This window comes from Microtus pennsylvanicus, chromosome 13, assembly GCF_037038515.1.
Source record: "Microtus pennsylvanicus isolate mMicPen1 chromosome 13, mMicPen1.hap1, whole genome shotgun sequence".
NCBI classification, from domain to species: domain Eukaryota; kingdom Metazoa; phylum Chordata; class Mammalia; order Rodentia; family Cricetidae; genus Microtus; species Microtus pennsylvanicus.
This window is the reverse complement of record NC_134591.1, coordinates 1,572,396-1,588,121: the sequence shown is the minus strand read 5'-3', so window position 1 is coordinate 1,588,121 and position 15,726 is coordinate 1,572,396. Positions and strand designations below refer to the sequence as shown.

General features: G+C 48.3%; 1 protein-coding gene and 1 pseudogene across 1 annotated transcript; one reads left to right on the top strand and one right to left on the bottom strand.

The window, feature by feature from the left end:
* The first annotated feature begins 1,023 nt into the window (after positions 1–1,023).
* On the top strand, positions 1,024–14,251 carry Rnf183 (ring finger protein 183). Its single transcript, XM_075944854.1, is given in 4 exon segments — positions 1,024–1,070; positions 13,221–13,394; positions 13,397–13,728; positions 14,168–14,251. Coding segments are annotated over 3 exon segments (555 nt in total). The 5' UTR covers positions 1,024–1,070; positions 13,221–13,255.
* LOC142834227 (actin, cytoplasmic 2-like) lies at positions 4,412–5,491 on the bottom strand (annotated as a pseudogene).
* Positions 14,252–15,726: the final 1,475 nt, after the last annotated feature.

Sequence of the window (15,726 nt, the reverse complement as noted above, 5' to 3'; positions counted from 1 at the left end):
GATTACGGGGCTGGACGTCCAGGCTCCTTTTGAACTTCTGCGTGTGCTTCATTTGTGTTTCCATTATTTACCTGCTCGTGTTATAGTGACAAGAATGATAGTTCTATCTGGAGCTTACTGAGTGTTTCTGCGTGCCACCTACTGTATAGCAACATTTCACCTGCAGGCTGAGTGGGAGGGGTGTGCGCACGCGTGCATGTTGTACGAAGCACCCAGAGCAGGATGCAGGATGTCAGGTGTTTCTGCTTTATTCCTTTGAGGCAAAATCTTTCATCAAACTGGAAGTTTGCTGTTTGGGGTAGTCTGGCCAGCAGGCTCCAGGCCCGCCGGTCTCCACTCCCCACCCCCTGCAGTGCTGGCGTTACAGGCTTGCCCAGGATTTTACACAAGTGTTTGGGATTTGAATTCAGGTTCTCGCAAGTGCTCTTAGCCCCGCCCTTAGTAGGTGGGTTTTTTTTTTTCCTCTACAGTTTCAGGAGAGGAATCCAGGGCTAGGAGAAGTCCTGTCTTCATTTCTAGTACATATTTAGAAGCCACTGAATCTAGATTCCTAGTGAGTCTGATATCTGACGTTGAAGAATCCAGGCACTTCCTGCTTATGCTTACTGAATGGTCATTTAACTGTTTTTTTTTTTTTGTTGTTGTTGTTTATTTGTTTTGTTTTGCTTTCCTACTGGGTTTCTTGGTATTTTGTTCTCTAAGAGCTCTTGGTGTGCCTTCATTGCAGGGCTTCAGAGTAGCCATGCTTCTGACTTCCCTGAAGTCAAGGCAGGTCATCCGGGAGTAAGGGGAAGGCTGGAGCTCCTCTAGTTGGAAAGGATGAGTGAACTTCCTCCTCAGCTCAGAGAAGCAAAGGTGACTCGCAAAAGCAAGCATCCAGGTCTCTCTCGGGTGCAGAGGGCCAAAGTCACCCGAGGAGGAAACCAGCCAGGGAGTGGATCAAGAGCTGGGAGACCATGCAAATGAGGCTGACCCCAGCGACCGGAAGAAGAACCAAAGCACCTGCAGCAAACTGTGTTGAGAGAGGAGAAGGAGCTGAAGCTGGTGAGGAGTAGGAGAGGGTCTACCAGGTAAGGGGTGGGAGAGGGTGGAGCAGGTAGCATTGCTTGGTTTGAACTCTGACCTGGGCAGCCTGAGCAGGCTCCTGGGTCAGTTTTCAAGTTCTGCAACCCTGGCTCTGGAGCCCTGGCCACGCCACTTTACATCCCAGCGCTAGTTCCTCATCTGTCAGCTGGACACTAACAAAACCATGCTGGCTTCTGTACTGACTGCCCACTGTGCAGGCTAAGCAGACTCCATCCTCACAGCAGCCTGTAAGCAGGGGTCCTAAGCCTCTTCACCGGAGGGAAGTAGAGTTCAGAGAAGTGAAGTCACTGAGTTCAGCAAGAGTCTTGTTTCTAGGCTGGGTTTAGAGATCAGATGACCTCATGAAAATGGAAACAGCTGGAAAAAGCAATTACGTTTTCTAGATGTGTTACCATATTCAGCTCCTGGCAAGGACCAGACCCCAGGAAACCATCAGGCACCATCAGAATGTTCTCTGTGCCTGGTGTCAGATTGTGATGACGGGGAGGGTGCCACAGACAAGGTTCTAGTCATAACGACTGCCAGGTGCTTTACCGTTGCTCAGTTGTCCAGGTGGGAAGCCAAGGCCCATAAGTCACTGAGTGTCTCCTAGAGACACGGAACTGTGCAGTGGGTGCCTGAGACAAGCAGCTCTGGTAAGGACCAAGCACAGCTGCATCTCTTATTTAGAGCTGTGGCCATGGCACTTCAGAAAATGTGGGTCTGGTCTAGGATGACGGAGGAGAGCTTCAGGGACAGAAAGACAAGCTTACCAGAATAAAGTTAACATTTTCTTTCCTTATTTTTTAGTGATTTATTTATTTTAATTTTATGTGCATTGGTGTTTTGCCTGCATGTATGTCTGGGTGAGGGTGTTGAATCCCCTGGAGCTGGAGTAACAGACAGATGTGAGTTGCCATATGGGTACTAGGAACTGAACCTAGGACTTCTAGAAGGGTAGCCAGTGCTCTTAACTGCTGAGCCATTTCTCCAGGCCCAAAGTTAACATTAATTTTCAAGTAATAGAATTAAAAACAAAAGTTCTAGCAACAAACCAGATTGATGGTTTTGCCCGCATTGATGACCACTATTGGCACACAGTTGTTGTAGGAGTGGTGTGCACACCATTAAGCTTAGAACTTCGGAAACAGAAAACAGCAGATCACTGCGAGTTTGAGGCCAGCCTGGTCTACACAGAGAGTTCCAGGCTAGCCAAACAGGGCTACAAAGTGAGACCATGCCTGCCTCAAACAACAAAACAAGAAAAAACCACTTGGTAGGTTATCTTCTGGGAGATATTTCCATTGTGCACATATTTCTCACAGTAGATTGTTATCATTGTCTTATCACTGATTCTTTAATACTTAATAACATATCATAGACGAACACCATAGCTAATACATAATAAATGTTTTATCATATTGTTTTGAAGACTGCAGAATGTCTCTCTCTTCCATCCATCTTTGTGATAATACAAACCACCTTTCAGAAAACAGGGTATGCACATGAGTAGGAAGTGGCAGAGGCCAGTGACACTGGCTGCTCGGGAGCTAGAGTTGCAGGCAGTTGCGAGTCACTGACTTTAAGTCCTCAGCGTCTTCCAGTCTGTGTTCATCCTCTATGCCTGGGCTCTAGCTGAAAGCTTCATTGACAAATGGGATACAGTTTGTGATGCTTGCCTAACATGAACAATGCCCTGGTTCAATCTTCAGTACTTTAAGAAAACAAACTAAAAGCGTCATGACTTTTAACTTTCTTTTTCATGAAGGGAAATTGAGTCAAGAGAAGTGAAGTGACCTACTTGGAATTATAGTCCTAACAAGTAGTGCTCATGAGCCCCAACAACTTGTTCCAGAATCTATAACCTCACTCGCAGGATGCCTGCCAGCATCTGGAAATGGTCTTGATTCTGTCTCTGCAGGTATCTTTCATGCCGCCCCCACCATTTCTTTCTTTCCTTTTCAAGTTAAGATGCTATAGTCAGTATAGAAAACCAACAGACTTCATGATGTCATGTTCATACATGTCCATCATTGCACTTGCTGAGATCCATCACCTCACTGCCCTCTCCACCCCTCCTTATCTCTTCTGCTGCTCCCTTCCTCCCGCCAATGTTGTTTATGTCTCACATCTACACTCACACATGTATGTGTGTCTCTATTCCACTTATGAGAAGCATGCAGCATTTCCTTCTTTCCTCCAGCTACCCTCTCTAGTTACCCGTATAGCCTCCGTCTGTCTGTCCATCCATCCATCCATCCATCCATACACACATACATATAAACATACATACATATAGAAAACAGAGGGGCTGGAGAGATGGCTCAGCGGTTAAGAGCACTGATTGTTTTTCCAGAGGTCCTGAGTTCAATTCCCAGGAGCCACATGGTGGCTCACAGCCACATATAATAAGATCTAGTGCCAACTTCTGGCCTGCAGAGACACATGCAGGCAGAACATTGTATATATAATAAATATTTTTTTAAAAAAGAAAGAAAACAGATACATTTAAATCTAGATTCTGCATATGAGAGAAAACATACATTTTTCATTTTGATTCTGGCTTATTTTGTTTAATATAAACAAAATAAGTGTTCCATCCACTTTCCTGCAAATGGTATAATTTCATTCTTTATGGCTGACTAAACTCCACTGTGTATATATAACAATCATTCTAAAAATCCACTAACCTTTTTTTGTTTTGTTTTTCTGCAGCACTTTTATTTTCCTTTACACAATGACATGTTGCTGGGGCCTAATGTTCTCTCTGAACAGTAGAAAACCAAAATTTCTCATTTCTTAAATTGAGTACAAAAAACCTTATATACATTTACAGGTGTCATTGCAAACGTTCCCAACTCAAGGTAAGTAACTAACACCCCACAGCAGTCAGGAGGGAAAACACCAGAACAGAAACTGGGTCCTAAAGCTTGGACTTTCCCACCCTGTCCTTGCGAGCCTCAGGAAATCCTGGAAGTCAGCCGTCAGTAATACCCTGCACAGATCACTGCACGGTGCTCACACATCCAGCAGGCTGGGGAATTCTCTTCCACAGCATGCTCTCCCCAGCCACCAGGTGACTGAGCCGCATGACTAGGGATTAAATCAAGAGACGCACAGGGTATAAACATATGCCAAGGAACAGTTAACTTGAATACAAGGTCGAACATTAGCAACAAGTTCTACAGTCCAGTGCTGATATTGGATACAAGCTTCAAGGACAAATTTCTTTTCAAAGGCTTATTCCAGTTTCATGAGGCTAGCATGAGGTGTGTACCTTTGCCAGGGCAAATTGATACTTCAGAATCAGCTCATGCAGCAGATGCCTGGCACCTGCTCAGTCCATCTAGATGCATTCGCAGAGGACAATGGAGGGGCCCGACTCGTCATACCCTCCTTGCTGATCCACATCTGCTGGAGGTGGACAGTGAGGCCAGAATGGAGCCGCCAATCCAGACTGAGTACTTGCGCTCACAGGGAGCAATGGTCTTAATCTTCCTTGTGCTGGGTGCTAGGGCTGTGATCTCCTGCATCCTGTCGGCAGTGCCTGGTGCATGGTGGTACCACCGGACAACACTGTGTAGGCATACAGGACCTTGCGGATGTCCACGTCACACTTCATGATGGAGTTGAAGGTGGTCTCATGGATGCCACAGGACTCCGTGCCCAGGAAGGAAGGCTGGAAGAGCACCTCTGGACACCGGAACCGCTCATTGCCGATAGCGATTACCTGCCCATCAGGCAGCTCATAGCTCTTCTCCAAGGAAGAGGACAATGCAGCAGTGGCCATTTCTTGCTCAAAATCCAGGGCAACGTAGCACAGCTCCTCTTTAATGTCACGTACAATTTCCTGCTCAGCCGTGGTGGTGAAGCTGTAGACCCGCTCAGCAAGGATCTTCATGAGGTAGTCTGTCAGGTCCTGGTCAGCCAGGTCCGGACGCAAGGTGGCCTGGGCACTGTATGTGTGACCCCATCACCAGAGTCCGTGACAATGCCAGTGATGCACCCAGACGCATACAGGGACAGCACCACCTGGATGGCCACGTACATGGCTGGGGTGTTGAAGATTTCAAACATTATCTGCGCCTTCTCTGTTAGCTTTGGGGTTCAGTGGGGCTTCGGTCAGAAGCACTGGGTGCTCCTCAGGAGCCATACACAGTTCACTGTAGAAGGTGAGATGCCAGACCTTCTCCTTGTCATCCCAGTTGGTGACGATGCCGTGCTTGATGGGGTACTTCAGGGCCAGGATACCTCTCTTGCTCTGGGCCTCGTCACCCACGTAGGAGTCTTTCTGGCCCATGCCCACCATGACGCCTTGGTGTCGGGGGTGCCCGGCAATGGACAGGAACACGGCCCTGGGGACATCATTGCTAGCAAAGTGCATACCGGAGCCATTGCCAATGAGAGTGGCGATTTGTTCTTCCATTGCGATCAGCGAAGGCGGGAGACGGAGCAGCGAAAAGACATGCAGTGCGGTCCAGTGGTGGAGTGTGAGCAATCCACTAACCCTGATGGGCATCTAGGTGGGGTCAGTGTCTTGTCATTGTTCACAGTGATATCTCTGTGGCTCTGTATCTGTGTTGCTGAACTTACAGACTGCTTCCTGCTTCCACTCTGAGTATATTGAACTCTTGCTTACCCCAGCCCCTTAGCCATCCTGGCCTTTCACTTTCTTACACTGGCAGAATTTACCTCTGGGCTTGGCATGCTTTCCTCCACATCACCTTTTTGAAGAAAACTTCCATTCCAAACCAATTTTCTTTCTTTCTTCCTTTTTTTTCTTTTTTCTTTTGCAGGGGTGGTTTCAAGCTTTGGAGCCTGTCCTAGAACTAGCTCTTGTAGACCAGGCTGGCCTCAAATTCACAGAGATCCGCCTGCCTCTGCCTCCCCAGTGCTGGGATTAAAGGCATGCGCCACCACTGCCCGGCTCCCAAGCCGGTTTTCTTTTTTGTTCTTTGTAACATTCATTAAAATCATGTATTTTGTGGCTGGAGAAATGGCTCGGTGGTTGAGAGCCCTCTTGTGGCCTACAGGCATACATTTAGACAGAACACCATACATGATAAATAAATAAATAAATAAATAAATAAATAAATAAATAAATAAACAAACAAACAAACAAACAAACAAACAAACAAACATTATGTATTTCACTAGGTGTGGTGGCTCATGCCTTTAATCCCAGCATTTAGGAAGCAGAGGCGTCTGGATCTCTGTGAGTTTGAGGCCAGCCTTGTCTACATAATGAGTTCCAGGACATCCAGGGCCACATTATGATTACATATATATAAAATTATGTATAATAAATATATAATTATAGTTATGTAAATTATATCTAATTCTTTGTTTCTCATTACTCATGAGGCAGTTTTTGCCTCAGCAGCCTATAGTACCATGGTTGATTTGTTCACCCCTATCTATCAGCGCCTACCTAGTTCGGTGCCTGGCACGCAGTAAGTCTTCAGTGTTCAGGAAGGAATGGATGGCTCACTGCATGAAGCTCTCCTAGCTCTGGTTACGGTCATGCCATCGTCCTTATTCCATGTCTGAGCTGTGACTGAGGTCTAGACAAAAGCAGGAAGGTAAAAGTAGACACAGGTTTTGCTTCAGGTTCCAAATTGCTAGGATATAGAGCATCATGTCAAATCTCCAGGAAGCTGCACTGCCCCGAAGTCTTCCTTTGCACAGGTCCTGGGTTACCCAGAGAATCTTAAGGGACACAAGGAATCTTAGAGGAAACAGCTCTTTCCACACATCCTACAGGTGGACCAAATGGATGTAGCTTCTGTCTTTGTGACTGCAGCACATGGTGGACTGGGAATCCAGAGACGTGTGTCAGGCCCCGTGTGTGCTCTCTCTCGCACACCTGTGTGTGTCAGGCCCCGTGTGTGCTCTCTCGCACACGTGTGTGTCAGGTCCTGTGTGTGCTCTCTCTCGCACACGTGTGTGTCAGGCCCCGTGTGTGTCAGGCCCCGTGTGTGCTCTCTCGCACACCTGTGTGTGTCAGGCCCCGTGTGTGCTCTCTCGCACACGTGTGTGTCAGGCCCCGTGTGTGCTCTCTCGCACACGTGTGTGTCAGGCCCCGTGTGTGCTCTCTCTCGCACACCTGTGTGTGTCAGGCCCCGTGTGTGCTCTCTCGCACACGTGTGTGTCAGGCCCCGTGTGTGCTCTCTCGCACACGTGTGTGTCAGGCCCCGTGTGTGTCAGGCCCCGTGTGTGCTCTCTCGCACACGTGTGTGTCAGGTCCTGTGTGTGCTCTCTCTCGCACACGTGTGTGTCAGGCCCCGTGTGTGTCAGGCCCCGTGTGTGCTCTCTCGCACATGTGTGTGTCAGGCCCTGTGTGTGCTCTCTCGCACATGTGTGTGTCAGGCCCTGTGTGTGCTCTCTCGCACACGTGTGTGTCAGGTCCTGTGTGTGCTCTCTCTCGCACACGTGTGTGTCAGGCCCCGTGTGTGTCAGGCCCCGTGTGTGCTCTCTCGCACATGTGTGTGTCAGGCCCCGTGTGTGCTCTCTCACACATGTGTGTGTCAGGCCCCGTGTGTGCTCTCTCGCACATGTGTGTGTCATCAGGCCCCGTGTATGCTCTCTCGCACACCTGTGTGTCAGGCCCCGTGTATGCTCTCTCGCACACGTGTGTGTCAGGCCCCGTGTGTGCTCTCTCGCACACGTGTGTGTCAGGCCCCGTGTGTGCTCTCTCGCACATGTGTGTGTCAGGCCCCGTGTGTGCTCTCTTGCACATGTGTGTGTCAGGCCCCGTGTGTGCTCTGTTTTGCACACGTGTGTGTCAGGCCCCGTGTGTGCTCTCTCGTGCACACGTGTGTCGTCAGGCCCCGTGTGTGCTCTGTTTTGCACATGTGTGTGTCATCAGGCCCCGTGTGTGCTCTCTCGTGCACACGTGTGTCGTCAGGCCCCGTGTGTGCTCTGTTTTGCACACGTGTGTGTCAGGCCCCGTGTGTGCTCTGTTTTGCACATGTGTGTGTCATCAGGCCCCGTGTGTGCTCTCTCGTGCACACGTGTGTCGTCAGGCCCCGTGTGTGCTCTGTTTTGCACACGTGTGTGTCAGGCCCCGTGTGTGCTCTCTCGTGCACACGTGTGTCATCAGGCCCCGTGTGTGCTCTGTTTTGCACATGTGTGTTGTCATAACTCGCCAGAATCACTTCTTGTTTCCATGCGTAAAGTGAATGTTTCCACCAAGTTTTTTTGAAAACCCCGAAGCAACCCAACTCTTCAGATCTAAATGGTCAACATAGGCAAGAGATACAATCCAGACGTTTCTGTTTGAAGTGGGGAAGCAGGGCCGGAATGCTCCTCTCCCAGGTGGGCAGGACAGCCTGTTCTGTCTCTGTCCTGAAGGTTTGCCTATTTTGGTTGTGGCTACCAAAATCAATAGTTAAAAGACAAAAAGAGGATGAGGCTTTGGGGACTGATAGATCTTATAGGTTTGTGCAGCAAGTGAGGCACGCGGCAGGCAACTCCTTTGTGCAAGGAGGAGGTTCCAGCATTTTAGAAAAGAAATGAGGGCTCATGAGAGAGGAGCCCCAGAAGACCCGCCCTCTGGTGATCCAGAAGAGAAGACTGTCGCTCTCCAGTCCAGGGATTGCGGGGCGAAAAGAGTCACCCTCTAATCTGTACCTGCTCTACATTCAATTGGTTGCCAGAACCTGTGTGTGTGTGTGTGTTTGTGCGCGCGCGCGTGCGCATGCACACGGGTGTACGGCTCATTGGGATCTCCCAGGAACCACTCTGGCGGGTCTCTGCCTGGCTCCAGGCAGGTGTGCTGAAGCTGCAGTCAGGGCCATCTGGCAGCTCCAGGTGCTGTGAGCATGCTGTCATGGACACGGCCCTGGGGTTGGCCTGGAGGTGGCAGTTTCCCAAAGCTAGGCGATTCAGTAGAGGGAAAGACGGGAAACACATACCCTTCAAGAGTGGTCTCTCTGATCCCCTCAGCAGTCCACAGAAGCCCAGGTGGGTGCTGGGAGAAAGTGGGAGGAGGAAGGTGAGAACTGATCTGGGGCCAGAGTAAGGGAGTCCTCTCAAGAGTTGCTCACCTGGACAAGTCAGTCGACTGTTGTAGTAATATGGAGCGGCGGCTGGGCTGCGTCCCCAACACCCCAGCCGCCTGCTCGGCTAGCTTATGCCCTGAGATAATTACACAGACACTGTATTCATTTAAACACTGCTTGGCTCATTTCTACCTAGCCTCTTCTAGACTAACTCTCGCACCTGGACTAGCCCATTTCTTATCATTTGTATAGCACCGGTCTTACCGGGAAGATTCTAGCCTAAGTCCATCCTGGGTCGGAGCTTCATAGCGTGCATCTTCCCTGGAGCGGGGAGCATGGCGTCTCTCTGAGGCGTCTGCTCCCGAGAGGAGAGCTGTCGAGTCTGACCTCACTTCCTCTTCCTCCCAGCGTTTTGTTCTGTTTACTCCTCCCACCTATCTTCTAACCAATGAAATGGGCCAAGGCAGTTCCTTTATTAGCCAATGACCTTCCTCCATCATTTCCCCTCTTTTGGTTTAAACAAAAAAAAAAGGCTTTAACTTTAACATAGCAAAATTACATATAACAAAACAGTTATCAAGTAAAAGTTACAATAATCTTTATCATAACTAAGGAAAACTATAACTAACTATTCTTAACTCCATCAAAGACTCCAGAAAGATACAATACTACCTAAGCAAACAAGAAAAAAGCAACTTTCAAAACTCTAGAAATGACAGAGACATTTCACTGCCTGGACAGTCACCCAAAGTTCCTCTGTACCATTGGGGCATCCATCTTCAGCCTTCAGGTCCATGGTATCTAGCAGACATTTCCATAAAGCAGGAAAATTCAAAGTCAGTTCAGTCACTATCTGTTGTGTCCTGCAGAATGTATCGCAGACTCTTTCATGAATCAGGAACCCCGAAAGATCATCTCACCTTAGGCAAGTTTAGTAGTCCTCTTTCTGTGGGTTCTCTGTGTCCAGTTTATGCAATAGTCCAGGCAAGAGCAGTTTCTTGCCCAAATGGCTATCAAACTCCATAAGGATCCTCTTCGATGCCCATCTTCTTCTTGAAGTAGATTGGTGCTGCCAGGAGCAGAGTGTCTCATTGTCATGAAAAGTCCTAAGTTATTAAAACATTAAATGTCCTATTCTGTAATCTTTGAAAGACATGAAGAATGTCTATCTAAAATATATCTCTATATATCTAGAAAATCTAACATGACTACAAGCTTTACTGTTATCGATGATTATCCATTAACAACTTATATTTCTTAATTATACAGTACATATTTAAATGAACTACACAATCACAATACCTTAATCAAAATCAGAAACACTTATACATATAACAAAATTGACCGTAAATCTCTATCAATAAAGCAAAATCTATACTAATGCAAATTATTCATGTCTATCTCATATCCCCCTTTAAATGTAAAAGAACATTTATAAACCATATTTGGGAACATGGGCACAGTTTTTTCTCTCCAAACTGCTTCCTGCTGAATGGGGGCGTCATTAGTTAGGTCTTTCATGGTATAACCTGTATGCTAGTTTCATCTCAGTTGGCAGTTGAGCAAAGCAATTTTCTGAAGGTGTTCACACCAACCCTTCAGGAGGGCGTGGTCCATCATACCAAATCGGGATAGATGCAATCCAAAGGGTCTGGTCCTCTGTGAAAACAAAAGAAGACTCTCTTTTCCAAAGTCTCATATCCTTAGATCCAAATTCTGAAATCATACCCTCATGATATCCGTTCTGGTTCCACTTGGCAGCCCATATAATGAAATGTCTCTCTGTACTTAGCTCCTTCACAGTCAAAAATTTTAAAGAAAACACAATGTACATAATCCAGACTCTCTGTGAATTTTCCATTTTTACGTGGCTTTTTTACTCTATTGCTTTACTTTATTCTGTCTCTTTAAAGACTTTACCTTTTTTTTAACATTAACTTTATTTTATATATTCTTTTTCTTCTCTCTCCCAAGCCTACGTACATTCATCCAACAATGTGACTCATTTAGTGGTCTGAATCTGTCCTATTGTGAATCTGCAATTTTTTACTATCCAGGAGCACTTTTGATTTGCGCCTTTCAATCACTAGGCGCTTAAGAATCTAAGCTGTGACATTCCTAGGTTAACTTTTTGCTTTTTGAGCGTATATCTTTGACCTGGAATAACTCTGTAGATCAGGCTGTCTTTGAACTCTCAGAGATCCGCCTGTTTCTGCCTCCCAGGCATTGGGATTAAAGGTGTTTGCTACTACACCTTGAACTCACAGAGATCTGTTTATCTCTGCCTTTTAGGCACTGGGATTAAAGGCGTGTGCTAACACACCTTGAAGTCACAGAGGTTTACTTTAAGAATTTTAACTTTTAGTCTGCATATATTTTAACACTGTAAATTATTTAAAATTTTTCTTTGTCTTTGACGCTCTCTTTACTGTATTTTTCTCTGTTTTTTGACCACATGAGTCTTTAATTTACCAAGCAATCTCAGTAGGACTAAAGGCGTGGCTTTGCCGGCTAGATGTAGCCCATTCCTTAGCTTTCCAGCCTCATGGTGTTTCAAGGTCCCTGCCAGCAAGCGAGCTTCAGCAGCCTATGCTTGCAAACCGCATGAACCGCCTGCATAAAAGAGTCAGAGTTTGCCCTGGCAGGACAGCCCAGAAAGCCGGCATTTTTAAACAACACAGGTTTGTTCCTGCTGCTGAGTCAGGAAAATTTCAAAATGGAGGACGTACCATTTTGTGCTAGCTCTGGGGCCACCAGGTAGGAGCGGCACTCAGCACTTTAATTCTGAGACTGAGCGTGCAGCACAGAAATTCTTTTCATCCAAGTTACATCCAAATCTGACACGCAGAGCACTACGCAGTCTGAAAACACGTCTCTGTATGGCGGCAGGAATCCGCCATGCTCTTCTGCCTGCCTAAGCCTGATTCTGCCTTCTGCCCAGGAGCAGGCAGGGAGCTCTGAGTCATCGTCAAGGTCTCAGAGCACTCTCCTTCCGATCCCAAGCGGGAACACAAACATAAAGCCAGAGTTTGCACTGGCGGCAAAGCCCCAGGAAGCCACACTTTAAAATAACGCAGCTTTTTTTCTGCTGCTGTTGCTGAATCAGGAAATCTCTCTACAGCACGCCACCAACAAACAGCAAAAATCTGTGTTAAATGCTCTCTCCCTTATTTTTAAGCCTTCTCAGGTTTTTTAAGTGGGTTTAGTCCATCATGTCGGGTGCCATTTGTAGTAATATGGAGCGGCGGCTGGGCTGCGTCCCCTACACCCCAGCCGCCTGCTCGGCTAGCTTATGCCCCGAAATAATTACACAGACACTGTATTCATTTAAACACTGCTTGGCTCATTTCTACCTAGCCTCTTCTAGACTAACTCTCGCACCTGGACTAGCCCATTTCTTATCATTTGTATAGCACCGGTCTTACCGGGAAGATTCTAGCCTAAGTCCATCCTGGGTCGGAGCTTCATAGCGTGCATCTTCCCTGGAGCGGGGAGCATGGCGTCTCTCTGAGGCGTCTGCTCCCGAGAGGAGAGCTGTCGAGTCTGACCTCACTTCCTCTTCCTCCCAGCGTTTTGTTCTGTTTACTCCTCCCACCTATCTTCTAACCAATGAAATGGGCCAAGGCAGTTCCTTTATTAGCCAATGACCTTCCTCCATCAGACTGTGAAGAGTTGGCCTCTGGCCCAAAGCTTCCAAAGGAGCAGAAAGGGGGCTGGCATTTGTCCTTAGCGGAGGGGCACACCTGGGAATTCACAGAGCCCATCTCTGCTCTAGCCAGGGATTTGAGGTTGCAGGGAAGGAAACTCAGGGGGAGCCAAGGCAGCCTGGAGCAATTGCAGGGCACAAAGGCTGAATTTGTAGCCATCTCCAAAGCCCCAGGGCTGTCCCCTCCACTACCCGTTCATTCTGGTGCTGCAGGTAGGGTGATTTATAGGGTAGCTCAGGCCTTCACCCTGGGTGAAGGGCTGTGTAGCTTCAGACTTACGTCAGTGACCAGGACTGGCTGTCCTTGGACAAAATGCTTTTGGAGATGCATTCTTCCACCTGTAAAATGTGGGTATAGACAGCGTTTATCCTCTCAGAGCTTAGGGCTGCAGACGAAGCTCAGGGACAGCCCATGAGTATGCTTTAATCTTTCTCTGCTCTACCAGGACATCCCGTGAAGCTCCCCACATGTGATCTGAGGATGGCTGAGCCACAGGGCCAAGAGCTCACAGCTGAGTGCCCTGTCTGCTGGAATCCCTTCAACAACACGTTCCACACTCCCAAAGTGCTAGACTGCTGTCACTCCTGCTGCGTGGAATGCCTGGTCCACCTCAGCCTGGTAGCCCAGCCATGCGCTGCTTGCTCTGCCCACTCTGCCGTCAGCCCACCATGCTGGCTTCAGGGCAACCAGTCACTGACTTGCCTACAGACACTGCCATGTTGACCCTGCTCCACCTAGAACCCCACCACATCATCCTCGAGGGCCACCAGCTCTGTCTCAAGGATCAACCCAAGAGCCGTTACTTACTGTGTCAGCCTCGGGTCTATACCCTGGACCTTGGCCTGGAACCTGGGAGTCAGACTGGAACCCCTCAGAACACAGTGCCTGACATCCCCAGCCACTACTCTCTCAGAGAGTGTACCCGCAACCCTCACTTCCAGACCTTTGTCTACCTGATGTGTAGTAATAGGGGCGGCGGCTGGGCTGCGTCCCCAAAACCCCAGCCGCCTGCCCGGCTAGCTTATGCCCCGAAATAATTACACAGACACTGTATTCTTTTAAACACTGCTTGGCTCATTTCTACCTAGCATCTTCTAGGCTAACTCTCCCACCTGGACTAGCCCATTTCTTATCATCTGTATAGCACCGGTCTTACCAGGAAGATTCTAGCCTAAGTCCATCCTGGGTCGGAGCTTCATAGCGTGCGTCTTCCCTGGAGCAGGTAGCATGACGTCTCTCTCTGAGGTGTCTGCTCCGGAGAGGAGAGCTGCGGAGTCTGACCTCACTTCCTCTTCCTCCCAGCGTTTTGTTCTGTTTACTCCTCCCACCTATCTCCTAACCAACGAGAGCCAAGCAGTTTCTTTTATTTTAACCAATGACCTTCCTCCATCACTGATGGCTGTCATCCTCAGTGGTACCCTACTGCTCATCTTCTCCATCTTTTGGACTAAGCAGTTCTTTTGGGGCATGGGGTGAGCACTCTCTGTTCCAGCACAAGGAATCGAGCCTTTCTTTGTGATTGCTGGAATGGGGACCACTGAGCCTCCTTTGATGTTGCCTTCCTTGTAGTATTGCTCATTTGAGCCCAGGGATTGCTTAGGCCATGTGTCTGCTTTGGAGAACAGATGGCCCGACATGAAAAGCCAAAGGGCTAGGCAGACCTGCAGGTGAACTGTGGGGTTATGGGGTGTAGAGTTCTGTGGCTCCATGGTCACATGGCAAGTTGTGCCAAAGGGCTGGACAGCACGGTCCAGACATCTTTCACTGGAGCTGTGCTGAGCTGTTCATGCGTTGCTGACAATTCTGGAGTCTTTCAACTTGTGGGCCAATGTATTTGTCCCCTTTTTCAGCTTTCTCTGATTCTTGCCCAGTAAAATTAGCCTGCATTCTTTAATTCATTGGTTTCTTCCTTCCACAACCATTTATTGGTCAGAGGCTGAGAGAGGATAGACTGTTCCTGGGGTGGCAGGTGGCCCCCCATTGAAGGGAAGGCATGCGGGCCAGCTGGTGAGAGCCCGGGGCCCGAGAGGCCTCAGCTGCACCTCAGGCTGAGCAGCCTGGGGCACAGGGGTCACCCAGCCAGACCAGCTGCTGCTGGACAGACGGCCACACCGTGTGTGGCTGCTGCTCCTCTGATTTGAACATGTTCTGGCTCCAGGCTTTGAAGCAGTCCCACAATCAGAGATCAGAGCTTGAGTCAGTTTTATTTGCTCTAAATATCTTTGCAGAAGTATCATTTATTTATAAATTCCTTAGGGGGCAAGGTACAAGATACTATAAAATAGTCACTTAGATTTAGTAATCCAGATAGTTTCCAGCTCCAATGCAGAGGAAAAGTCCTCCATTACGAAACAGACCAGCGCCCAAGGCACTGAGCCCGCACTGGTGCTGAGGCTCACATCTCCCACTGACTTCATTTCTCTACATACTTTTAACTTTGTGGCAAGTAAGTTAGGCAACTATCTCACCATATTCTCTGAGCTAAGTGGGACAGGGACAGAGGAGCTGGCAAAGGCCCAAGCAGCAACGTTTTCCCTCCTCCAGAGGCCCTGGTCCAAGGAAGCTTCATTGTGATGGAACTGAGGCTCAGGCCAGGGTTACCCAGCTACCATCTTTAGGATGGTGACTCTTCTGAAACCAGTACGTTTGTTAGAATGGACAATATGTTTAGGATGTTCACTCCTACGTTTCATTTATTAGTTCTAACCTTGGGGTAGTATTAGTCGTGTTTATGTCCCTGTGACAGTATTAGAAACAACTTGAAGGGAGGTTGATTTGGGCTCATGGTTTCAGAGGGAGTTTGTTGATGCCTGCCACAGCATACCAGAAGGCAGAGGGCAGCTGGGAACAGGAGCTGGGCTAATCGCTTTCAATGACTCCTCACTGATGGCCTGTTTGCAACAGCCAGGTCCTGAAGGTTTAATGGCACACAGCAGTGCTGGGGACATCTC